The sequence below is a fragment of the Micropterus dolomieu genome, linkage group LG20 (assembly GCF_021292245.1).
Source record: "Micropterus dolomieu isolate WLL.071019.BEF.003 ecotype Adirondacks linkage group LG20, ASM2129224v1, whole genome shotgun sequence".
In the NCBI taxonomy this organism is placed as follows: domain Eukaryota; kingdom Metazoa; phylum Chordata; class Actinopteri; order Centrarchiformes; family Centrarchidae; genus Micropterus; species Micropterus dolomieu.
The window spans coordinates 4,005,050-4,030,986 of NC_060169.1; the positions used below are offsets into that span (position 1 = coordinate 4,005,050).

A 25,937-nucleotide genomic window follows, 5' to 3' on the forward strand; every position below is an offset into this window, starting at 1 on the left:
GATAAAAGCAAGAAAACATTGAAAAGACTAAAATACATGTTTAAGATAAATATAAAATTAGTAAAATACAATAAAATAAAAGGGATAAAATAAAGTCAAATAAGATCGGGAAAGGCTCTCCTATAAAAGTATGTTTTAAGAAGGGACTTAAAAGAGTTCACTGACTCAGCCGACCTGATTTCCTCGGGCAGGCTGTTCCAGAGCCTCGGGGCCCTGACAGCAAACGCTCTGTCCCCTTTAGTTTTCAGTCGAGACTCTGGAACAGACAACAGACCTCTGCCCGGGGATCTCAAGGTACGTGCTGGTGCGTATGGGACTAAAAGGTCAGAAATATAACAAGGCGAGAGGCCATGAAGAGCTTTAAAAGTGATCAATAGAATTTTAAAAACATACTGGGAGCCAGTGTAATGAAGCTAAAATAGGAGTAATGTGGTCATATTTCTTTGTTCTGGTTAAAAGTTATTGTTATTTAACATGTATTTCGTTTAAATGTGACTATATGTATCCTATATGATTGTAAGTTGTGTGTTAGTGTGTAAATGTACCATGTAAAGCAACCTTGAGCTCTGGAAAGGCGCTATATAAATAAAACTTATTTTTCTTCTTCTTCTTCTTCTTCTTCTTCCCATGGTGTTTGCCCTCCAACCTCGACATCAATTAAGTAACCTGGATGGTTAGCACATAAATAGAGGGAACACAAAAAACACTACCTTAACAGTGTAATGCAATACAAATGAATAGACCAGGCATACATTTAGAGTGCAGTTGCATTGCAGTAATAAGACCTCAAAATGCAAGTAAATAAAATATGTGGCTGTGTTTAACTTCAGGATTGCTAAGTGCCTTTCTGGGTCACAGACTTTGTGGATTGCGCGGACTTTACTGTGAAGGATTCATGCCGGAAGTCGTGTTGTTACCGGAAAAGCCTGCCGAAGGAGGAACTTGATAACACATCCACAGAAGAAGCAACACGCGCTGACCGTCCCTGCGCTCACTAACATTGTGTAGCAATGTAATGAACAGCTGCCCGACTTTGAAAGCTCCGTTTTTATATAATTTATTTTGAATAGCTCAGCCATGTCCGGAGCGTTAGCAAGGCTGCTCTTCTACCCGACTTTAGCCTACAATGTTGTGATGGAGAAGGTGACGTCGAGACGGTGGTTTGACAGAGTGGACGAGACCGTGATCCTCGGAGCGCTGCCCTTCAGATCCATGACCGCACAGGTCAGACTGCCAAACAAAATAGCCTCTGTATCTAACGATGGACCAAGCCCACAGTATGTTTCTCTCATGTCAAAGCCTAGAATTAAATTAACTAGGAAAGGAGGAAGTTTTTAGAGCAGCTGTTGTGAGACTGTGTACTGATGATGATGTTGACCAGTGACTCTCTCTCTCTCTCTCTCTCTCTGTGGTGTTTTTCCTGTTGTATTTTAATTTTTTACCAGGGGAAACGGAACCATAAGAGAACTCAAAATAATGAGATATTAAGCCATGAGTATGAGATCACATTTAAAGTAGTTAACAGAAGTAAGCAGCAAATATTTTAAATATATATTTATTTTTCAGCTTCTAAACATGATATTTTATAATTATGACTTATTTTACATTTAATAATTTTGACCCATCCATGAGTATGTCTGTTGTATTTCCTTTACTTTGGTGAAGTGAACACAAAAAGGTGACACTGCATTTTTAAACGAATGTACTGTCTTTTACAGCCCTTTCCCCCCTGCATCTTTTTACAGTATATTTCGTGGTCACACTTTGTTTCACGGGTCTCCTTTGGGTATTACTTTAATAAAATTCTCAGTTGTTAATGTTTGGATTCCCTGTAGTGCTGAAATTTTAGCCCAGACCCAAATCTCTAAATGCATACAAGTCTGGTAGCTGCTCAGGATGCACAGTATCCTGCAAGTCCTAAAGCTGACTGTATATTATAAGTAGTCATTGTAATGTCCAAATCTTACATTTGGTGGATATTAAATTGTTCACATATCAAATGTGTAGAGGTTCCCATTTCTTGTGTTGCAGCTGGTGGAAGAAGAAAATGTTCGAGGGGTTATCACCATGAATGAGATGTTTGAGACCAAATATTTCTGTAACTCAGCTGAGGTGAGTTCACTTCACATTCCACTCTTAAGTTTGAAGTTCAACCAGGCAGACATACTGTGTGAAAATTCAAACGTTATACAGCAACACTGCAGCAATTAGTTGTTTGTGTCAATTATTGCGATGTGACAAGCTAGACTAGCAAGTTTGTCACTTCTTTAGAAATATAACAGTATTGATAAAGTAAAAGACAAGAAATCAGCCAGTTTTAAAGTGTCAATTTTACTGTTTCCTTCACCCACATCTCATCCAAGTGTTTATTTCTGATTATGTCAGGTGAAATAAATCAGCTGATTTACAGGTGATTGGATTATAGCATTGATTAGCCATTCAACAATTGATTGTTAAAGTAGTTTCTTTTGCATTAATCAACAAAATAAATCACCAGATAAATTGATAATTGTGACATTCACCCTTAGATTGGTTTAACACTTCCATTGGGGCAGGACATGACAATTGTACACCTCAGAGTGAGGTGTAACCAGACATCCTGGACCCATGGTAAACATAAAAGTGCTACTGAGATCTGGAAACCAGACTGTTGAGCACCACAGGTTGATTTCTAACTGTAAACAGTACTAAGGTCGGCCTCTTCCTCTACAAATTCCAGTCATTCTTAAATGACAAGTTGATTTGATGTGCTTGATGCTGGCTGCAGGAGTGGCGGGCTGCAGGGGTGGTGCAGCTTAGGTTGAGCACCGTTGACCTCACCGGCGTTCCCAGCCTGGAGAACCTGCACCGAGGCGTGGAGTTTGCCCTGCAACACCGAGAGCAGGGAACCAGCGTGTACGTCCACTGCAAGGCTGGACGCTCCCGCAGCGCTACGCTGGCTGCTGCATACCTCATTCGGGTCAGTACACAACTGGGGTCTTGTTCGTCCCCTGCTGTTTGCCCTCCAACCTTAATCAGTTAGAGTAGATGTTAGCACATAAACTGAGGGGACAGACAAATACCACTTTAACAGTGCAATGAAATATGTTGGCTGTACAAAAAAGGACTACATGTACTGTTCACCAATATGAATGTAAAGTTAACAGCTTCTACTCAAAGTCTTTGTTTCATTTCAACGTCAATGGTGACAGTAAAAATGGTATCAAGATAAAGAAGATTCCGCAATTTTTCGAAGTGATTAATCAATACTGATTCTACTGGTCCTAACTATCTATTCAGTCACACAGTGAGTAGCACTTTTGCAGTGTGGCTGCACACAATGTTGACTTTGCTTTTTTCTGCTGACAGTTACACTGCTGGACTCCAGAGGAAGCCTGTCAGAAGCTGGCGTCCGTTCGACCGCACATCCTGGTGCGCTCCGCTCAGCTGGACATGCTGAGGAAATACTACCAGCAGGTGTGTGAACCGTCCAGCTGAGAACGCAGGGCGGCCGCTCAGACCTCATTATGTTCCTACAGCAGCTGGAAGACTGGACTCAGAGCTCTGTACAATCCTCCATGTCAGAATGTTTACCCACAGAAAATAAATACTAAACTATTTGTTTTTCCCTCTACATTTCTAAATTAAATTCTCATGAGTTTTCTGGAAAATGGCAATGTTTCTGTAGTTAATTCACAACATATAAGTTTAGATTTATGTTAAAAGAAATGTAAACAAAATCTCATCCTGTCATCTTGGTTCAGCCAAAAGCAGTTTCAAGCAAGACAACATTGCCATACTGTTTGACCATAATAATAAACACTTTTATTAATCAAATTGCAGTGTGCTTGTTGCGTTAGGACTGCAGTGGCACAACAAGACGAGAACATTTTAGTGCTTAATTCAGCAGTTTATTTCAATTTCTCATCTTCCCCTATGGTGCCTCATAACTTTAAATAACTAAATAAATTACTCACAATGATGTTAAATAAATATTAATGAGAAAACTTGTCTAGTAGTGTTATGCTCCTTTATTTAAAGTAATGTAGGTATTACTGGCAAATACAGTGTGTGCGTGGAATCTGACAGCACTGCTGTTTCATATGCAATAAGCTGAACCACATCAGTTTTAGCTAGAGCTGAAGAGGAACTAAGTACAACAAAAGTTGTTGCCTTCTCACCAAGCTGCTTGCCTAAGGGCTCATCCCAGCCTTGTGCAAGTCTACAATTTTATCCCTGATGTCCTTACACAGCTCTCTGGTCTTGGCCATTGTGGAGAGGTTGGAGTCTGTCTGAGTGTGTGTGTGGACAGGTGTCTTTTATACAGGTAACGAGTGGAGAACAGGAGGGCTTCTTAAAGAAGAACTAACAGGTCTGTGAGAGCTGGAATTCTTACTGGTTGGTAGGTGATCAAATACTTTTTGATCTTTGTTTTAGATTTTGTTACATTTGAAGTGTACCTATGATCAAAATTACAGACCTCTACATGCTTTGTAAGTAGGAAAACGTGCAGAATCAGCAGTGTATCAAATACTTGTTCTCCCCACTGTATATAAAGTACGATTCTGTATTATAAACAAAATTACCCATAAGTATCTAAAGCATTTAAAACGAGCTCCACCTCAACTAAGTAGCATGTAGCTGCAGTACAAGAGACTGCATTTTCAGGACCAGAACCGGTTTATAGCCTCAACTGGCTATAACACTGAAGGGCTGTTTACATGTTAATGACGCTATAATAATGACATTAATAGAATGATACAACATAAACCAGGCCCATAGTGACAAACGAATGCTTTTACTTTTGATACTTTGAGTACATTTTGCTGAAAATACTTTTACTTAGTTCATATGTTCATAATACTATACGACAATTTTATTTGGGGATTTAAAGTAATTCTGACTGTGTTGGTGTCAGTTGATGTAAAAAATAATGTGAGGCACTCCACCAGTCTAGAGGGATGTGGATGAACTTGAGGTGGCGATGGCATTTCAAGGGGAAATATTTTATTTAATGCAGGGGCCCACCGATCTCTCTCTTAACTCACATTAACCCCAGTTTGTGCCTCTCATGTACCATCAACAAGGCAGGGTTACCAACAGGCCTGGGTCCCTACAGCTAAATGGGCCCCAAAAGCTCAACGCTGACTGTGAGTCAGTTGGTTTATTCTAGTGTGTTGTGTGAGTGTGGATCATTAAAGCACAGTTTCAAATGGGGCAGGATAAGGTCCTTAAGATATCGCAGGTAAAGCTGCCCATTCAAGTCACAGAGCTAAGCATCTGTTTTTCTGACAGATAAATCCCAGATGATCTTTAAAGCCATAGACGGTAATGTAACAACACTTAAACCTGTTGTATTGAGTTCTTAGACTCGTCTAAACATCTGGAAAAATACATATTTACTCTAACCGCTGCATGACTAATTTAAATCTAGCTTTTTGCTAGATTTGTATGACATGAACCAAAAAGTGATTAAAGTTGTGTAATCAGTTTTTTTTTGTCTACATTAATGTTATTTGATACCTCAATTATGTTTTCTTTAGGAGGGTCTCATCAGGTAATGTGTACTTCTCCTCCGGCCCATCAGGAGGCGACACACCGGTAACAGCCGCGTCTCTGCCCGAAGAAGAGCGGCCACAGAGCAGACATGGCGGCGTCGTTGGTACGGCTTGTCCGCGGAGGTCTTGGAAAGAGTTTTAACGGTAAGTTATGAGTCGAAACGCGTTTGAGCTTGTACACGACGTTTGCTGCAGGAATCCGTTTGAGTAGGTGTGCCTTTGCTTGGCAATGAAAACTACACGGTGTCATTTTTCACCCGATAAAATGTCTGAGGTTTGACCTTCGAGCTAGCCAATGCTAGCAAGACGTTTCCCTGCAAGGAGCCGAGTAACAGGCACGATGGGAAGCTTATGTTGTAAATGTGACAGACGTGTTCTGAGTGGATGTGGGACGAGTTTCTGCTAGTTATTGTTCTGCACATTACACCAGTTCCTCTGCAGCTCTGTAGACACTTGTCATGTGATGCTATAACGTTACATGGTTGTGTCCTGTTGTCCTGCTGCTGTCTTTAACATTTCGTCTAACTATTGCAATGGCTGTAACGTTAGTGCCTATTCTCTCTGTTTTTTTTATTCTTTCATTTGGTTTTTTGGTGTCTTTGTGTCTGTTTTTTTTTTTCCTTTAAAGTTTGTCGTCGTTCTGTATCTTCTATTTGTTTATGTTATTGTATTTAATCCCATTCCCTGGAGGCCTTTTGTCTCCTGCCACGTTATTGTAAATAAGAACCTAATATTAATTAACTTGCCTGTTAAAATAAAGGTGTAGGCTAATAATGTAGATGAATTCTTCATCCTGCTTTTTTTTTTTTCTTCTTCTTCTTCCAGTTGCAAGGAGTTCATGTCTTCTCCAGCAGCAGACCAGGCTGCAGAGCTCCACCACTGAGACCAGTCGTGAGTAACGTTACACACTAGAACTTACTGTACTCTCTCTTAACTCTCATAAACCTGAATTTGTGCCTCTCGTGTACCATCAACAAGGCTGCGTTACCAACTGGCCAAAGTGGGCAACTCCCCTGGGTCCCTAGACTTAAATGGGCCCCAAAAGCTCAAGGCTTAATGCGAGTCAATTGGTTTATTCTAGTTTGTTGAAAATTTGTGAGCGTGGACCATTAAAGCACAGGATAACTTCTTCAAGAAGGGTCCTGCGTGATGAGGGGTGTTACCAGAGGAGCTCCGGAGTCCCAGGTCTCTCCATATTAGATGAATCTGGCTGTAACTGTCATTTGATTGAAGTCACAGAGCTAAGCGTCGGTTTTTCCTGAAAGATAACACTTAAAGCTGTTGTATTTCCAGACTCCTCTAACCATCTGGATAAAAAACTTATATGTATTCTGTCTGCTGCATGAATAATTTCTGCATAATCTGTTTCCTAGATTTGTATAACATGAACCAAAAGTTGTATTTTACAGTTTCAGTTTTATTTGTCTACACTAATGTCATTTCCCCAATATTTTCTATTATCATATGCAAAAACATGTTTATATTTTTATTCTTGGGTTGTACAAAATGAGAGCTATGTCTTTGACATTCTTTTAATCCAGATCAGAGTCTTCTGAAAACACAGTGTTGTTGACATGACAAAAGTTTGAACCTGTGCTGACGTAAAGACTTGTTGTTTGATTAATTTCCACATCACATATTCACTTGAAAGAAAACCAAAAATGTTGCGCACACATTCAAGCACAATAAACAATGTCACACGCAACGTATTTTGCAATGTTAATGATGAGTTGATGGTACAATAAGATAAAACCTGTCTGTCATGGAGAGCCATAGCTGCGTTATTCAGTCATTGTTAACCTCTTTTCTCCTCTGTCCTTCATGCAGCCACCGTCAGGCCCAAGGATGCCGTCACTCACAACCAGCTGGCAGCGTTTGGGGAGTATGTGGCTGAGATTATGCCCAAATATGTCCAGCAGGTCCAGGTCAGTTCATATGCTCAGAGTATCACAGTACTCCCCTTGTGCTACTCCCTGCTTGAGTGACCAAAGGACCTTAGGTGTGCAGTTTGTGTAAGAGCATTAAAGTCGCAGTATGTAGCCTAATATTTGAATTAACCAAGATGACAATTTGAAATCATGACTCATGTATCTACGTACTGTTTGGTAATAGTTAGTAAATCAAAGCTGATGCGTCACAGGCTAGTGTCAGACTTGGTACAGTCAGTGGAGGAGGAAGTATTCAGATCCTTGACGTAAGTAAGAGTCCCATTACCACATTGTGAAAATACTGCACAAGTAAAAGTCCTACATGCAAAACTACTTCAGTAAAAGTTTGTAAGTATTATCAGCAAAATTTACTTAAATTAATAGAAGTAAAATTTCAGTAAAATGTTCCTTGTCAAGTGTTTCACTGTTCTGATATTTCTGGATTAATATTGCTGCTACATTAATTGCATGTATTGTCTGTTGCATTTTACTGTGGTGGATGTTTACGCTTAATTAGGGTTGGGCCAAAAGACGATGCCATCGTCCAACAGAGATGGCTGACAGACATCACGACATTGGGCAGGCATTGTGAAAAAATCTAAATTTTTCACAGTATGCCGCCATGTAAAAGCAGGTTTTGATCACCCCGAACATTATTATTATTATAAATTTGAAATATGCTTTGCACCTTCCTCGGATTTCTCTTCTCCACACACTCAGATACACACGAGACCTACACCTCAGTTAAACACACCGGCTTGCCCTGCCTCTCTCTGCCCCTGTATCTCTACAAGTCATCTTTTCATGAGCTCAGGGAAACGGCCCTGTTTTCAGCTTTGTCACGATGCATTTTCCAGCTCATACAAAGGTTTATTTAGTTTAAGAAGTAGGAGAATTTCCTCAACCCATAAAGGAACATTCAGTACTTGAGTGAATGTATTTAGTTACATTCAACTACTGGGTCCGTACTGGTGCAGTAGAGATTCTTGCAGGTTGAAGAACGTATGTATGTGGTTGTCTAAAAAGCACACTTCTACTGAAATCAGAACCGGTTTTTGTCAGTTTTGTGTTTTTATTTGTGGGTTTTTAAAACTGATCTTAACAGTATCCCCTGTTTACAATTAAAATACTACACTAATATTTAAATTTCAGAAACATGCAGATGGTTTGAAAATGAGTTTTTGTGCAGGTGTCCTGTTACAATGAGCTGGAGGTGATGATCCATCCTGACGGAGTGATCCCTGTGTTGACTTTCCTGAGAGACCACACCAACGCCCAGTTCAGGAACATGATTGACCTGACTGCTGTCGACATCCCGACACGGCAGAACCGCTTTGAGGTAGCAGTCACACCACACACACGCCTAGAAACATGTTTTGTCATTTAACTTTTTGTTCCTACCCCAACATTTTTACCTCTGAAATAAAGCGCTTCATAATTACTAAAATGTGTTTTTAGCAAAACACGTGAGCGCTTCAATTTTTAAATGCAGAAAAACATCTTGGATGATGTATAATGGAATTGTAAAGTCATTATACTATCAAAAAATGTGAAGAGAAAATTCTGTTGAGGGATGAGAGATATTTGTAATTTTGCGACTTTACATTTCCAGGGCAAACCTCCTCACTGTCCTTATCTGTTTGCAGTTAACAGTTTAACCATGATCACTTCAGGTTATAATGATACCCAACCATGGCTAATTATGTCACATCTATCTAGTGTTGCAGCAGTGCTGTTACAGTCAAAAGCTTTAATTGTACTCTGAACTAAACAGCAACACTTTGTCAGGAAAGCACTATTTGTCTTTATTCAATAAAATCACATTCTCCTCTCAAGCTAAATGTTAAATGGTTAGAATTAGAATATGTACGTGCCGTCCTGGTAATCTAAGATTATATCTAAACAAGCTGTCTGAATGTTTTGTGGTGATGTGTGCGTGTGTGGTTTACAGATTGTGTACAACCTTCTGTCGCTGCGCTACAACTCTCGTATCCGCATTAAGACGTACACAGATGAGTTAACACCAGTGGACTCTGCTGTCCAGGTCCACATGGCTGCCAACTGGTACGAGAGGGAGGTAAGTCACAACCTGCAGCCTGAAGATTCATTGCGGTGTTTATTTCATCTTTTCTACACAATCACAGTAAAATAGTCTGTGTTGTTTCTGGCAGCGACACAGACAAAAAAAAGGTAAAAGTGTGTTTGTGTTTATACAGGTATGGGACATGTATGGCGTGTTCTTTGCCAACCACCCGGACCTGAGGCGTATTCTGACAGACTACGGCTTCGAGGGTCACCCCTTCAGGAAGGACTTCCCTCTCTCAGGATACGTAGAAGTGAGTTCTGCCAGCAGTTTGCACACTCAGTACAGCACTCATCTTTCTTCAGCTTCATCAATGTGTGATTCATCTGCATCCTCCAAAGCTATATGTAGTAGTATTGGCAGGATGTCAGTCGAGACAAGACAGACAGGATGGAAGCTGTGCCCAGACGCTTTAGATCTCAAACTCTGCTGGACCCTGTGATTGTTTATTATTCATGCATTTAATTATTTCTTTTTTGAGCTCATAATGATAAATTCAGGGTTCCCATAAGCCTTTTAAATCCTTAATAGTTTGTGCTGGGAAAGAATAATTTGTGGTTTATTTACATAGTTGTAAAAAATCATAATTCCGTTTTTTTTTTTTTTTTGGGTCCAGTTTTTAGTCCTTTAAATGTATCATCGGTAATAATGACATTATTTTGAATAAAAATAAAACATTCAACAACAGTTTTCAAACTGAAGCATGTTTCCCTCTGCAGGTGCGTTACGATGATGAGGTGAAGCGCGTGGTGGCGGAGCCCGTTGAGCTGTCGCAGGAGTTCAGGAAGTTTGACCTGAACACGCCCTGGGAGGTTTTCCCCGCCTACCGAGAGCCCAAAGAGGTCGCACCCAAACTGGAGGCTGGAGATCAGACCCCTGAGAAGAAATGATGTCCCTGTGTCTCATCACCTTGTTCTGTCTGTCAGCGTCATTTTGGGATTCCCAGCCCCTTGAACAAACCCACCTGAAATATTTATGTAAATAAAAATACTAATAAAACAATCTTCAAAAGATTTTTCTGAGCTGTACTTTTTGCAAGGCTGCTTATTTTCTAGTTTAACTATGCTTTATATAAAAAGTATGTGGACATTCGAACATTAAACCTATATATGATCACTGAACATCTCATTCTAAACCCATAGGCATTAATCTACTGCTTCAACAGCCTCCACTCTTCTGGTTTCAGGCTCTCACCAGATTTTGACAAACCGGCGGCAGGGACGTGCTCCTATTCAGGCACAAGAGCATTAGTTTAAAATAATATTTCCCATACTTGCAGCTAAGGGACCCAGAATAACGCATGAAAAGCAGACCCAAGGGTATCCACATACTTAGTAATACCATATATTGTATTTGTATTGTACATTTTATGCTTTGCTAATTTCAGTGTTTGAATTAATCACTATAAAAATTAAGTATCGTTAAAGCCTCTGAAAACCTGGATTCATCAAAAATCTCCATAACATTACCAAAATAAGCAACAAAGAAAAAAAATAGCAAAAAAAACCCCATTTTAGAATGATTATATGTTTAACGCTCAAAAACTCTGCCAATCTCATTGAGTGCGTTTAGATCTGATTTGACTGAAAAAAGTTGATCAGCAAAAAAAAGGCCAATCATGTAAGAAGACCCCATTATCGCAGGAAGAAGCCAATTAAAAAATATTCCTTCTTGACCTCTTTGAATCTTTACTTTTGCTGCCTTGTAAGTCTAACATACCGGAAGTGCCCAGCAGATGGTACCACAGCACAGAATACAAAATTTAAGAATGAAAACCAGCAGCTCTGAATTTCTGTGAATGCTGTTCATCTGTCAGATCATGATTTCTGACTGAGTTTACATCATGGATGCAATTACAGTTCAGACTGTACATTTCTTATTTTTTTTATTTTGTCAAACATTTTTATTGAAGCATTCATTTCACATGTAAGAAATATATTTAAAACATTTCAAAGAGTCAACATGAGCCAGAACACAAGACATCGGTCAAAATGTTGTTTTTTATTAATATTCTTTTAGTTATTTTTCTGTCATGGTTGTATTTGTGCTTTTGGGACAACAACCAGGAATTACTTACAACCACATTTTTGACCCATGTCTGCTCAACATAGTTTCTAATACACACTGATCGATCTTTCACCTGGATTGTCCGAAAGAAAGAAGCACAGACCAGAAACATCCAACATATTGTCAATAACTGTACAGATAATTCACACAATAAAAATACGCAGTTAACAGGCAGCGACTGGTCCTGTGAGGCTGTTCAGCCATCAAGTATCTTTTTAATTCACTGTATTTTCAGTTACATGCATGCATCACACAAGTGCTTCTGAGTGTCAAATGAGTTATGCCCTAGTCACTTCACTTTACCATGAGTTCTGTTTATTTATTAACAGGTATCACCTTCACTGACTGATTTAAACTGAAACTGAAAGCAATCATAGTTCCACTCCTGTGCACTTCTCGCTCACTGAGGCTGAAGCAGAGAAACCACAGAGGGTTAGACTGGGACAGAATATATTATTATCTGAAATGAGGCACACTCACAGTATAATTTCATACTGTGGAGAAATTGTCCAAAATGTTGTCACTTTCTTAGAAGTCACTGCATGCGTACAGGACAGGAAATTGTCGATTAGTAACACTGTGGTGGGGCGAGGCTTGTCTGTTATTGGTTTTCAGAGTAAGTGTGAGACCATTTTCCTGGTGCCAAAGACATCACTGTGAGGTGAAGATTGAGCTTTTCACCTATCAGACTGCACAGTCTGATCACATTTTCAGGTTTATCTTGATGGTATTTTATTTGACCTTTTTCAGGTTTTGCTATTTTGTAGTAAATATATCAAGAGAAACCTAATTTTAATGTGCATTGCTATTGTGCATCACCGAACGCAGTACCTTTAGAGGAATCGTTTGCTGACGAGTACTGCATCACTTTCCACCAGCTTTCGTGATCCATTGTGAACTCTTCATTTCAATAGTATATAGTGAGATTGTAAGTTGCAACAGAAAGCAGGTGAATTAACTCTAATTCAAATTAGAATATACGGGACTACAATTTGTCCAACATATTCTAATTTGAATTAATAAAACTTTAAACAGTACTCTCTCTCTCTCTCTCAATGAGTAAATCTCAAAAATCTGTTTGAGTTTTCAAAAAGTAAACTGGCCTACTTGCAGTAAACTGGTGTTTTTTGACCAGAGTTTATATCAGAACTTCACTTTCAGTTAACTCTAAAAAGAAATGCAGATGTTCAGTCCCACTGAAGTATCAATTCACATGGTGTGCCTTTCCAACAGAGAAGGTGATTTCATGAAGTCAAGGTTCATCACAATTTGAACGGCATCATCTTTCTCCCCGGCAGTGTGAAATTAAACAGACATGCATATTATAATAGCCCGGGAGAAGCAATTCAATTTTCCCCACAGTGGTCGCCATCTGAAGAAATGAATTAAACGCTGCTAGAATTAGAAATCTAATTATGGTCCAGATCCCCGCAGGCCTAGAGGTGGCATGTGGTCAACAGTCAGTACATATGTCATATAGCCAGTACATATGTGTATATGCAGTTGGCATTTTTCCAAAACTATGTCAGTTTCGTCCTGTTGCCCTCTGTGGCCAAGTATCAGGGTAAGAAATAAAGTACAGAAAGACTCATTTTGACACAAAACACACTGTTCATATTGTTTTCACATGCCTCTAAAGACATAAAGAAAGTAAAGTGACTTTTTACATACGAGCAGAAACACCAAGTCTTTGTCAAGGATAACAAATGCATTTTTTCACTTCACAGTGAAAATTCTGCAGTGACCTCCTCACCTTCATGTCAGCTGAAACTTAAACACAGAATCAGATTTTGATCATTTTCTTTGAGACTGATAATCAGACAGAACTGCCATTTTGTTTTCACTTCAATGGAAGATGCTAACTGCAAGACTGAGTGTCAACGTTTGCACCCATAGTGCAATTATTTGTTTATAAAATACTTTATCATGGTGTACTAACAGTGGGCACAAAATAGTTTTTGTGCTGTAATAAAGATGCCAGGAATTGAAATGCAAAAGCTAACCTTGTGAGTTTTGGTTGTTGCACTCAACTTAAATGAGTTCAGCTGACACGGAGGTGAGCTGGTAATGACTGAGTTTTTATTACAGAGAGAAATATTCAATCAGAGGTCACATTACTGCAAATCAAGGTTCCACATTTGAATGTGATGAAGTCATATCCTGGGAAGCCATTAAATGGAAATTGAAGAGATTTTCATTTACGCTCTGCACTCAGTCCTAGGTCCCTGTGCCTTTGCAAAGGAATTCATAAGAAGAAGAAGTGTCAAAGACAACCACAAAGCAACATTCATTACGTGTATTCTCCACAACTCAGAAACTGCCCAATGCCTTTTGTGGACTCTGAGACTCTGCCACTTTGCATGAATTCCTCCCACAATGTCCAGTGCCTAGCCCATGTGCTACAGCTAGGGTTTCTTGTCTGCATATGATTGGCTGGTGGTGGTGGTGGTAGTGGTGGTGTTGTTGGGGAAGTCTGGATAAACCAGGAAGCCAGTGAAGGTGATGTACTTGGCGTGGTTGCTGTAGGCCCCAAAGCCATCTCTCTGGTGGGAGTAGAGCCAGACTGTGTCTCCTGGTTTCAGCGACAGCATCAAGCTCTGACTCTGTAGGGCTTTCTCACCCTGGCTGTCGTCGTAGATCATCGCCTGCACCTCCAGATGGTTCTTCATCAGCTTGACGGACAGCGTCTTCTGAGGCAGCTTGCCCACGTTGAAGGCGAAGTAGTATGCCCCGGGGACGCGGCAAGTGAACACCCCCTTCGTCACGTTAAAGTCTTCTCCGATGTTGACGAATGCCGTGTCGAAGCTGACTGGCTGGTGCTGCGGCAAGCCCACTTGGTCTACCCCCACAATGCTCTGAGTGCGCCCCACCGAGAAGGCAGATCTCTGGTCATCCTCTTCCTCATCCTCATCCTCTTCCTCCCTATGTTGCAGCTCTTTCTCCTTCCCTGTTTCTCTGATTCCAGACCTGGCGTGCTCTGTGGCCTGCTTGTTATCTAACGCTGGGATGTTATCTTGCTGGGGCTGTTGGGAGTTGAAGGCAGGGTGGTGTTGGTGGTGGTGTGTCTGGTAGCCGTAGATGTCGGGGTAGACCAGGTACCCGTTGAAGGTAGTGTAGTGTCCGGTGTTGCTGTAGAGGGCATAGCGAGGGTCACCATGAAGACGAAGCCAGACGGTGTCACCAAACTCCAGCTGCAGCATAACACTCTGGCTCTGCACCTGAGGATTGAAGCAGACTTTAGTATCCCAGCTAGGGAGTCATATTCAGGTCTGTTTTATATCAAGGCACCAACAACAAACATAATCCGATCATCTACCACACGCAGCTAGCTCATCATTCAAGGGAATTTGGTGGGTAATCCCCTCAGTTTTGTTTTGTTTCCCCACCCCAGCACAAATTTACCCTCTGTGATAAAAGCCATAGTGTACTGAAAGACAGTTGGAGAGCTTTGACATGATAAAAGACCTTTGTAAACATTTCCTCAGAGGGACAAATCCATCCTGAAAGAGAATTCAGTTATTGTTTGAGGCTGACTTGATGAAGATACCTGTCAAAATCATACAGCCTGCTTAGAGGAAAAATTTGGGGAGCACACTTATATGCTTTCTTGCCACGAGTGAGATGTTCATTACCACTCTGGTGTTAGTGCATGGAGCTGGAGCCAGGGAACAGTTGGCTTAGCGTTACTTAGCTTAGCATAAAAACTGAAAGCAGGTGGCAAGAAGCTGGTGTGTCTGACCAAAATTCAGAATCACGCCTTTGTCTGCCTTTGACAGTTGTACAGTGATGTAGTTGGAGTTGCCCCGATCCATGCTGCCTGCCCAATCCGTTCTGCATATGCGCGTGGGGTTAGGGTCAGGCAGTGACGTAAAAGTTAAAATCTGCGCATGTGCACCACAGATCGGGCACTTACAGTTGTCACAGAAGAATAACAGGATATTTCCGTTTTGATTTCGGCTCTGGGTAGCTAGGGCCGGGCTAGATGCCGCTCAAAAATAAAAACATGTTCTCTTCGCTTGTGTTGCAACATTTTCAAAAGCGAAAACAGCATCCCAAAATGTGAGTGCAGAGGATATTATGGACGTGGATACATTATACAGTGTTTTGGCTGACTCAGATATTCAGCCGTGGGGCTGCATTAGCCATGTAAGAGGATATGGCTGGCGGGGACCATCCAGAACCTGAGCTACCTGGGAACTGCATGGGCAGTATTTGTTGGACGCTGTCGCAGACGACAACCCTGACAGAGCCCTTGTGTGCATTACTATGCATGAAGGTTTTACTCCTCACTTGGACAGTGGTGTGCTGGAGACCTTCTTCAGGATCCCAAAGATAAGCTGGAAAAGACAACCAAGACCAGCAGGGTCGAGAGGGCAGATGACCACTGAGTGAAGATTTTTGTCACCTAACGTTATATTTTGGCCAGCAAAGTAATAACTATACGCTAGAGTGCTCCCACAGGCTGTGGTGGTGTTGGACTAATGTGGTTATATTGAGGGACCGTCAAGAGAAACTGTGTGGTGATTGAGAGGTCTGAAACCTACCTTCCTTTCTTCTCCAGCGTTTTCCTCGTAGACGATGGCCTGCACCTCGTTTCTGTTCTTCATCAGCATCACAGACAGGTCTTTGTGTGGAAACTTTCCCACTGTGAAGGAGAAGTAGTAGGCCCCGGGGATACGACAGCGCAACATGCCAGCCTTGGGGTCAAAATCCCCGCCGATGTTCACATAAACAGTGTCAAATGTCACAGTCATCTTGGGCCCACCTTCCATGCTGTTGGTACGTGCAACGGAGAAAGCCGAGCGTAATTCCACGTCATCCAGGAGACGGGCAAAACCCCACACACCGCCTGCATGGCTCAGGCACAACAGGCCAATCAGCACGCTCACTGGTAGCTGCATTGTATCTGCAAAACATAAAAAAATGAGATTTCCTTACATATAGATAGCTTTTAAATGTTTTGCCACATTAGAATTCACCGTCAGATCTTCAGCTGCGACATGGCTGCAGTGTTTTTGTTGCAGAGCTTGATATGAAGAAAGTTCAAGTTTGGATAGCTCAGATCACCTGGCAAACCACAGCAGGTTACTAATGACTGACGAGGAAGCTGGAAAATCAATCTGCATTGCTATCTATTTTTCTGGTAAGTTGCAACTCATCTTTTCTGTTCCTCTGGAAATGTTTCTAAAGGTGATCTACTAAATTTCATTTAACAATGTGATGTGCTCATAATATCATAATGAAGATCTAATAGATGCCTGAGGAGTGTTTGTTCATGTTGTTGCTTATTGTTGCTTATAACATTTGTAATAATAAGGCTCATGTTTTAATTTATTTCCATAATATAGAATCTCATCACATATTTTCACACTTCACTGCTCCTCTCTGGTCATTACAGATCAGCATATCTGTAGTCAAACCACGGCAGCATTTTTCTGCAGAGGAGTTTCTCCAGCTTTCTTATTGGTTGTTGGTTTCCTAACTGGAGACTAAACCTTGCTTTGGTGGGGATCATTCATCCATCTATCCATCGTCTATACCGTGCATGGTCATGGGGGGGCTGGAGCCAATCTCAGCTGATATTGGGCGAGAGGGAGGGTACACCTTAGACAGGTCGCCATTCCATCACAGGGCTTAGTTTGATCTTATATATTTGTGTTGGTATGGTACCTGTGTTTCTGTACATATACCATTTCATTTAATAGTTTGACTGTATAGATTGACAGGAAACGTGAGAGAGAGTGAGGGGAGTTACATACAACAATGTGTGGAAGTGGCGAAATTTTGATTTAAATCAGGAACGATCTGATCAAAGAATGAGTAAACAAGACTAGTCAGTACCAAAAAAAGGTTCAATACACAGTCCTCACACATCACTGCGAAATAAATGCCTCATCTGAGAGAAATGTGGGCATCAGCAACAGACAGCAACAACCATTTGTGAATACACGTGTGTAGGTAAAACACTAAAACCACTCGAAGACAGGTGACACTCACATAATGGAACAAGCATACATCTGCACATCGCAAAAACACAAAACAGAGTTCAACAAATGTGCCTAAAAGACATAACACACAAAATCCCTGTGCTGTGTTTGAGCTGTTCAAGCAGATCTCTCTCAGTAGAGGAGCTATTAATGTGGTTTTTTATTAACTGAGACAAGCACTCTCAATGTCTCATTGTCCTTTTCTGGTAAAGTAGCAGGAAGAAGCAGACACATAGGTGGAGATAGTGTTCTAAAAGCATCCTTTACTGCAAAAAGACAGCTTATCATGTAGAGAGCTACCAGACCCAGATGTGCAGTTTACCAGCCTACATGAGGATAATATAAGGAAGGAAGATATATAAAGTATTTAGAGGTGGAACGCTGCTTTAACTCCTTAATAATGATGTCAAGAATACGGTAGTATAAAGGAGCTGGGTCTGCTGTTTTCATCTAAAAGATGTTTCTCTCTTCATCCAAGAGGCGTCAGCTGTTTTATTGAAGTCCAGGTATTTACTGTGAACCTCTTGGGTGCTTTCCATTCAGCTAATTATGCTTTCTCCCTTTGTCACTCCTCTGCCCTCCAGCCTGCGACCCAGAGACTGACTGAGGTCCATTATCATCAAGAATGTTCCAATCACTTAAATGCGTCTCAGGGGAGACAGCAGGCTTTCAAAGGAGCTTAGAAGGATAAACTGCAGGTATGTCCGATGCAGAGGGTTTTTTTCCCAGATGGAAAACCCCTTCAATCAGTCTCTGTTTAGTGATTGGTTGGCTGACCAGTAAAATGAGCAGATTGCAACCACCTGTGGAGACTGGAATTACATATTTCTGGTAGGATGCCAGGATCCTGCTGAGGGTGCGCAAACATGACCACATCACCCCCATCCTCAAATCACTCCACTGGCTTCCTGTCTCGCTCAAGACTGAGTACAAGGTCTCCCTCCTTACCCACCAGTGTATCCATGGTGAAGCCCCCCGCTTCTCACCCCACAGACCTCAACACGCACCCTCCGATCTGCCTCAGCATATCTCCTGAAACCTCCCAGGACAAAGCTCCGTACAATGGGAGATCGGGCTTTCTGCTCAGCTGCTCCCAGTCTGTGGAACGCTCTCCCTGACTACCCGAGGACACCACAGACTGTGGATGCTTTTAAACGTGACCTTAAAATCCATCTTTTTAGGAGAGCTTTTGTTTGAACTCTTGCCATTTTCCTTATTGTTTTTGTTTATTTTATTTATTTTTATTTTCATGCTCTCCATGTGTTTTTATCATGTAGCACTTTGGGATTTGCGGAAATATAAAGTGCATTACAAATTAAATGTATTATTATTATTATTATTTCATTTATTTTTTAAAGATTATACTTGTGCTCAATTTCCATGATGAATAAATCATATTAAAACTGTGGCAACTTTTTCTTTATAACCCAAAAAGCGTTTCTTCTTTGTTTCTTATTTTCCGTTCCAAGTTTTGCTTGTTTAATGGTCAAAATATTCATTTTTCATTTCATCCTCCACAGCTGTCCAACTGTCACTAGTCCACTGTACCTGCAGCCTTTTACAACCCAGTTGTAGACTTTATGTAAGACATCTAGCTTATAGGGGAAAAAATCACTTCATGGTTACAAGACACCAGTGGTGACTGTTGTTAGATGGGATGTGAGCTTTGTTTCACAGTAAGGAAGTAACACACTTAGCACATCCAACCAACATCCTCCCTAGAGGTGAGCATGACGCAAAACAAAGTTGTCCTTCAACATTCATTTTCTTTGGGACACAAGTTGATCTTTATAGCAATCGATGCAGCGCTGACTGACATAGAAAATTTTAAATATTTAAATTTTATGCAAAACCAGTCAACAAAAGCCTCTTTGAAGAGTGATGAGATGTCCTCAAAACTAAAACAGCAAATATTGTCTCATTTTCTTAGACATAATTCATATAAGATTCATCCATCCTCAGCCTCAGCTTATCCTGCATACAGGGTCGTGGGGGGGGGGGGGGGCTGGAGCCAATCCCAGCAGACATCAGGCGCAAGGCGGGGTACACCCTGGACAGGTCGCCAGTCCATCGCAGGGCCACACATAGACGAACAACCATTCACGCTCACACTCACACCTAAGGACAATTTAGGGTCGCCAATTAACCTACACTGCATGTCTGCAGGAAGCCGGAGCACCCGGAGAGAACCCACACAGACACGGGGAGAACATGCAAACTCCACACAGAAACCGTGGGTTCGAACCCACGAACTTCTCGCTGTGAACCCACGACCTTCCTGCTGTGAGGCGACAGTGCTAACCACCGCACCACCGTGCCGCCCCATATAAGATTCATTGTACGCTAATTTCATCTACAATATACAAGCCCCCCATTTAAAAGATCTATTTGGAAACTTCAGTGGAAATGATGTCTTAGTGTTGCATTTAGGAACATTTCTGGCAATAGAATGTGCATCACTCTATGCTATCCTGTCAGGGATTTTCATGGCTATCATATTATTTACTGTAACTGGAATGAATCACTGCTTATACCATGTTTCACTCTGGCAGCCTCCTCTTCACCTGAATGAGGGCATCACAGCTGAATGATAAATCATTTCAGCCATCACACTGGCAGAAAAGTTTTTTAAATATTAAATGTACTTTCTAATGTGTTACAACAGTCACAATGCATCACTATCAAGGCCTTGAAGTTATTTACTGTTTAAACTAAATGTTCTTCTAGTATGTTTATACTAAATCGACCTCTTTAAATGGAAACTAATTATAGCGGTTAATTGTACTTAAGGCACTGAGGCACAGCTGATCGTTTCTGTCTGATTACTTGTCCCGCTGCAGCAGGGGGAGAAATATTTTCTGCAAGAGCAAAATATGCTGCAGTACCAGCTCACTGCAGATATTATGATTCTCCTTTATGAATCTGAGCACACTTTTTTTTTTTTTACTGCACCCTAAAGTAATAAAGCAAACTATAAAATTGACAATGCAGCAGTTACCCTTGTTTGGATAATGGCGGCTTGCATTAAGAAATTCTGTTTGTTTGTCCGTGTAATGGCAGCAGTTTTAACTAGTCATGTCGACAGACTGTACTCCTAAGAGAGTGTGATGCTTCAGTTCAAACAGCAACGGAAGAATAGATCAAACAAACCTCTTCCATAATTAGCACACATGGGAGTTAAGCTCATAGAGGAGCAACAGAACACAGTTGAAAAGAAAAGACTAGAGCAAAATTAACCCATGCAAAAGTACAGTTATGCATGTTTTAAAAATTCAACTCATCACTTTCTTTTGGCTTACTTCTTCTACAGTAAATGCATCATTTTAAATCGGTTTTGTGCTGTTTTATTTTACTTGCATACGTTTAAGCATGTGTCAGTATATTTGTGTATATAACTTTATGATTGGGGTTAAAGTAATCTGATTACAAACAACATATAATGATGACATGTAATAATTGAAAGGCAAAAAGTAATTTCCTTTATACATAGTCAACTTTATTGTGCGTTTCTTGAAAATGGCTGTTTAAGTTGTTTAACAGTTGAGGAATGCTTTAGTAAATCTCTGTAGTTCATGTTCTTTGTTTCAACTGTTTACTGTAGTTGCAACTGCTGCACAGCAGAGGTTTGAGCTTAATGCTAACGTGATGCTCACAATGACACTAACATGCTAATGTTAAGGTGTAATGTTTATCATGTTCACTGACCCGGATCTACCATATGGGCAACCTGGGCACGTGCCCAGGGGCCCTTGGGCAAAGAGGGGCCCTCTGTGATGGAGGTTGTTTACAAAAAATGGATTCTGTCAGTTTGATGACTGGCCAGGTAATGATTGGAAGCAGGCCACAACGCACTGTGGAGATTGGCTACTGATAAAGGTGGGTGGGCGCAGAGCAGGTGGTTTACACCGTACTGATTCACAATCGTTTTTTGGAAGAACAAGTTGAGATTAAAACAGTGAAATTAATTTGTAACTGATCCATGGTCAGATAGCTTGTATCTGCCAGTGTAACGTTAGTGGAAACGGAAGCGGTAGCAACCAAAAGCCCAGCAGGGCTGCCAAGAGAAAGAAGCGGCTGTAGTAAAAAAACTTCTCAAAGGGATTTCAGCCTTTCAGAATCTGGTGGCTAACTATCCGCTATCACGGAGGGGGAACAATGCTGGTGGACACGTTACACATTATTATTATTTCATTCATCATAATAATATAATGTGTCTACATTGTGGACACATTATATTATTATTAAAATTAAATAGTCACCGTCCACCAGAAAAATACATTGCTTTCCTTTTCGCTAGCTAGGACTTGATCAGCTACTTTGCGAAGAAAACGACATGAACATAAGGACTTCTATCTGTGACTCAGGAAAGTTAGGCTAATAATATAATCTGATTGTGCGAACAGATACTGATTTTTTTTTTGCTGTGTTTATATGCTGTTTGCATAACATGTATATTGCATCATTATGGTGTGATGGTGCTATAAACCTGTGTGAGAGTTATTTTGTCAAGTGCAGTAAATGTTTTTGGTGTGTGTGAAGTTGCCCAGCTCACTTAGTGAGCTTTTGCAAACTGCACTCAGCAGTGTTGTGTTATGGCATTGTTACATCTTCAGTCAGTCATTGTGTTTTCTGCTTGGTGATTTTCAGTGAACACTATTTGGGATCTTGGGATGATTGAATTAATTGTATTGTGATTTGTGAGTGAGATGGCAGTACTTGGATTAGGTTTACTGAATTGGACAGGCATACTTGCTGCCTGCTCAGCTGGACTAGTCATCAACCTTTCACTAATGTGTGTGGGATTTGACATGCCAGCTTGGCTGGAAGTTCAAATAAGCTAATTAAGGTGGGCCTTAGCATTGTGTGCGTGTCTGTGCATGTTGGTGGAGTCTGTCTGGTGGGGCTTTAGGTTCTATCAGGTGCCTGTAGTTTGCTGGCTGTCAATAGCTTTGTTATCGAGAGTGTGGGTGTTCGGGATAGGAGGAGGGCCCTTAGGGGCTTCAGTGCTGGGGGTACTAATCCGGCCTTGATGTTCACCATCTGAGTTTAGTGTGTTGGCATACTAACATTTGCCACTTAATAGTACTAAACACAAAGTACAACTGATGCTGATCGAAATGTGATGAGTTTTGCAGGTATTTGATCATTTGAAGTTTTAGATTTGACCTGATGATCATGCTAGATGAAAACAATTACAACTACAATTCATCCTGACAAGGTTAATAATGTCAAATGTCAAAATGGCATGGCAAACCATCCACTAGTTGTTGAGATATATGTTATACAGGACCAAAGTGGTGCCATGACTAAAACTCCAACTTGGTAAAAACGCATCAGATATGTCAAACTCAGTCACAGACTGTGCTTTTGCCATGTTTATCTCCAGGCCCCACAGCTTCATGTAACTTGACTATCAAGCACAGGCAACTTACTTGCAGAATAGGGATGGGGATCGTTAATTTTTATTGACACTGCTTAACGATCTGATTCTTTATCGATACCGCTATCAATACTTTACTCTTATTTAGTGATGGTTATTTGATAAGACCAGACCCAACATGCAGGCATGAGGTAGGCCTGCACGGTATGAGGACAATATTCAATGTGCGATAACGTTATATATTGAGATGATATATCACTTGCGATAAATAAACATATATTGAAGTGTACATATGAACTGCCTGGTTGTTTTTAATTTAATATTTTAAATACAGCTAAATGTTGTTTCTAGAGCAAAGTAACAGCAAAGTAAGTCAATAACTTTATCTGACATCACAAGTGAGTGACGTTTAGAAAGAATAACATCAGTCTGTATCAGTCCCTCCTCCTCTCTCGCTGGCTGCAGGTAACTTTACCAGGAAGAAGGAGGCTGGTTTGTCTTTTGAGTTTTGAGTTTTTAAGACTACAGACCAGTCTATGCTCCAGACAGACAGCTTTCTATTAAGCTTGTTTTCAACTTTTGGCTAATGCCAAGCTAGCGTTAGCAGTGCTTGTATAAAACTAGGGCTGAACGATTTTGGAAAATAATCTAATTGCGATTTTTTTAACCAATATTGCGATTGAATATGCGATTAATTTTTAAGCTCTTTACCTTGTGTATTATTCAAAATGGACAAGCAGTAAATCAGTGTATAGTATGACCGACACAATATTATATAGATAGAACTACACTGTTCTTTCTTGTGGGTCAGGCCTGTGTTATGATGAATTAGGTAGAATTATTATTATGAGCAATGGTTGAGAAGATATATCATATTATAATTAGAAAGAAATTTTAGTCTTAGAAAGATAATTTGAGTCAAGTCATGGCATTAAATAACATGATATAATATCATCAGGTCGGCCTACAGACCACAAGAAAAACTAAGTTTACCACAGTGTGTTATGCAGTAAGCGCTCAATACAAAACCCACAGTTCAACCACCAATTAATGCGTCTTTATCTCAGTTCAAATCTCCCAGGAGACCATATTTCTGTTTTCCCAGTAAGCAAACAAAAAATACTCAGTTTGAGGTTCAGTTCAAAAGTTGGCCAACGAAAATAAAACGTTGCCTCTTGTGTTTAATAAACAAGCTTAGTAATTCTCTCACAACACCGGAGTTCCCCCGCAGCCTGCGATGCTGGTGAGCAGCGCACTGGCTGTAACCAGGCTGGAACTCGGGACAGACTGGGCCTCTTTCAGATTTGTGCATTTTGTTTGAAACATTGTTTCACAGATATTTTCTGAGCTGACTGGTGGCTGTGTGTGTGACGCAGGTGCCGAACCTTATTGATTTTCGGGTTTTGAGAAATTTTGGAACCTGGTCTCGATCCCCATCCCTATTGCAGAAGATGCTATATATTCAACAGTGAAACATATGGACCTAGCTACCATTAGCAAATTAAATAATACAAAATATTATGTATTTGCAAATATTTCTCTTTTGTATGAATGGCTCTAACATTGTGTTTTTGGATGATAACTGTGTTGTGTTGCCTCTTAAATCCAAACTATATCAAATTATTTAATGAACACACATTCATGCAGGAGTCTCGGTGCAACCACAACTGAGCAGTTTCTGGAACGTGCACAAGTGAATTACCTCGATGAATGCTGTTGATGATACTTGTTTCAAGAGGAGAGGATGTTATATATTCATTTCTTTCCCTCACAGTGGTGCTACTCCCTGCTTCACAAAATTGCAAACTTAATGTGAACAGAACCAGCACTTAATTATAATTACCAAATGTAAGCATAAAGATTGAAGGAAACTGTCGGTCATAACTTTATTTTTGATAGACAAAATAAGAGAAAACCAACATGTATAAACCAATGTTAAATAATTTGAGTAATGCTGGGAGTTATATGAAATGCAATTTTGTGCTGATAATTACTAATCTCCAAACCATCCATTCATAATCACTGTTTATCTGGGTCAGAGCTACAATTCCCACAGGATGAGCCTCCCAGCCCAGGCTCCTTTGCCCAGCAGCTTCCTCCAGGTCCTCCAGGGGGATTCCTAGAGGTTCAGACAGATCTATAGATCTCTTTCCCCCATGTGAGTCCTGGATCTTCTCTAGGCTCTCCTCACAGTTGGTCATTTCTTCAAACTTATAGACAAAGGGAGTCTGTGTCTGTGCTGCAGCCGCCAGGTGATGACATATATTGTATGTCATCACCTGCATACATGTTCCACTTTTCAGATAGTGTTTTCTTTCTTACTTTCTTTTTTGTAATAGTTTCAGATTACTTACACTTCTTTTCAGAAGTTGGGTAGAATTATACTCTCTACAATTTGCAGAGATAATCACACTTATATGTCTATGAAGATTCTCAGTCATCCAGGTCATAGTTATCCAACGAAGGTTAAAATCAAGGGCAACTGGACTTGGTTGAAGATACTGGAAGACGTTTCGTCCCTCATCCAAAGGACTTCTTCAGTTCTGACTGACTGGCAGGGAAACTCAGCTATTTAACCTCAGTGGGGTCGTTGGCCCGGGTCATCGATACCGCTGGTTCGTTAGTGTTCCTTGTTGCTGTGACGACAATCGTTACGGTCGTTAAGACTACCTGTGGCCAAGACTGAACGACCATCGTTGGTATCTTCACCTGAGGCCAATAGGTTACATTTGTTGAGTTTCCTGGGAAGTGATGAAAGGACAGCATTGTAAGTGGGGGATAAGTGGTGGCGTAGACCCCCTCCCCTGCTCAATGATGGCTTCTCAACCCTGGTGTAGATGGCTTCCTTGACACCTCTTTCAAACCATCCATCTTCTCTGTCTAAAATGTGCACCTGGTGGTCCTCAAACGACTGTCCTCTGTCCTTCAGATGTAAGTAGACTGCAGAGTCTTGAC

General features: G+C 40.8%; 3 protein-coding genes and 1 long non-coding RNA gene across 5 annotated transcripts in view; 2 read left to right on the top strand and 2 right to left on the bottom strand.

Annotated features, from left to right (window-relative positions):
- Window positions 1-907: 907 nt before the first annotated feature.
- ptpmt1 (protein tyrosine phosphatase mitochondrial 1) lies at window positions 908-3,990 on the top strand. The gene is made up of 4 exons (XM_046032301.1): window positions 908-1,224; window positions 2,032-2,112; window positions 2,768-2,959; window positions 3,349-3,990. The coding sequence occupies exons 1-4, from the start codon at window positions 1,078-1,080 to the stop codon at window positions 3,475-3,477; spliced, it is 549 nt and encodes a 182-aa protein (XP_045888257.1). The 5' UTR covers window positions 908-1,077; the 3' UTR covers window positions 3,478-3,990.
- On the bottom strand, window positions 2,313-4,258 carry LOC123958733. Its single transcript, XR_006822151.1, has 2 exons — window positions 4,229-4,258; window positions 2,313-3,009 (listed from the first exon to the last, which is right to left on the bottom strand). It is a non-coding gene; the product is annotated as an uncharacterized LOC123958733 (long non-coding RNA).
- A 1,294-nt stretch (window positions 4,259-5,552) lies between these two features.
- On the top strand, window positions 5,553-10,561 carry ndufs3 (NADH:ubiquinone oxidoreductase core subunit S3). The gene is made up of 7 exons (XM_046032300.1): window positions 5,553-5,681; window positions 6,363-6,428; window positions 7,365-7,462; window positions 8,655-8,804; window positions 9,417-9,542; window positions 9,682-9,801; window positions 10,268-10,561. Exons 1-7 carry the CDS (start codon window positions 5,627-5,629, stop codon window positions 10,436-10,438), a joined length of 786 nt encoding a protein of 261 aa, XP_045888256.1. The 5' UTR covers window positions 5,553-5,626; the 3' UTR covers window positions 10,439-10,561.
- Window positions 10,562-11,530: 969 nt separating this feature from the next.
- c1qtnf4 (C1q and TNF related 4) overlaps window positions 11,531-25,937 on the bottom strand; it is a 39,716-nt gene continuing 25,309 nt past the window's right edge. For both annotated transcript variants that reach the window (XM_046032298.1, XM_046032299.1), the window contains exons 2-3: window positions 16,160-16,521; window positions 11,531-14,833 (exon numbers count right to left, since the gene is read on the bottom strand). In XM_046032298.1, the coding sequence (XP_045888254.1) occupies window positions 14,021-14,833; window positions 16,160-16,516 (1,170 nt within the window). In that variant the 5' untranslated portion in view covers window positions 16,517-16,521 and the 3' untranslated portion in view covers window positions 11,531-14,020. The remainder of the gene's footprint in view (window positions 14,834-16,159; window positions 16,522-25,937) is intronic.

Excerpts from the sequence above, each read along its gene's own strand:
- ptpmt1 (XM_046032301.1), top strand. The coding sequence starts at position 1,078 with ATGTCCGGAGCGTTAGCAAGGCTGCTCTTCTACCCGACTTTAGCCTAC. Across the intron at positions 1,225-2,031 it reads TCAGATCCATGACCGCACAG|CTGGTGGAAGAAGAAAATGT; the intron begins GTCAGACTGCCA and ends CTTGTGTTGCAG. Across the intron at positions 2,113-2,767 it reads ATTTCTGTAACTCAGCTGAG|GAGTGGCGGGCTGCAGGGGT; the intron begins GTGAGTTCACTT and ends TGCTGGCTGCAG.
- ndufs3 (XM_046032300.1), top strand. The coding sequence starts at position 5,627 with ATGGCGGCGTCGTTGGTACGGCTTGTCCGCGGAGGTCTTGGAAAGAGT. Across the intron at positions 8,805-9,416 it reads CACGGCAGAACCGCTTTGAG|ATTGTGTACAACCTTCTGTC; the intron begins GTAGCAGTCACA and ends TGTGGTTTACAG. Across the intron at positions 9,543-9,681 it reads CCAACTGGTACGAGAGGGAG|GTATGGGACATGTATGGCGT; the intron begins GTAAGTCACAAC and ends GTGTTTATACAG.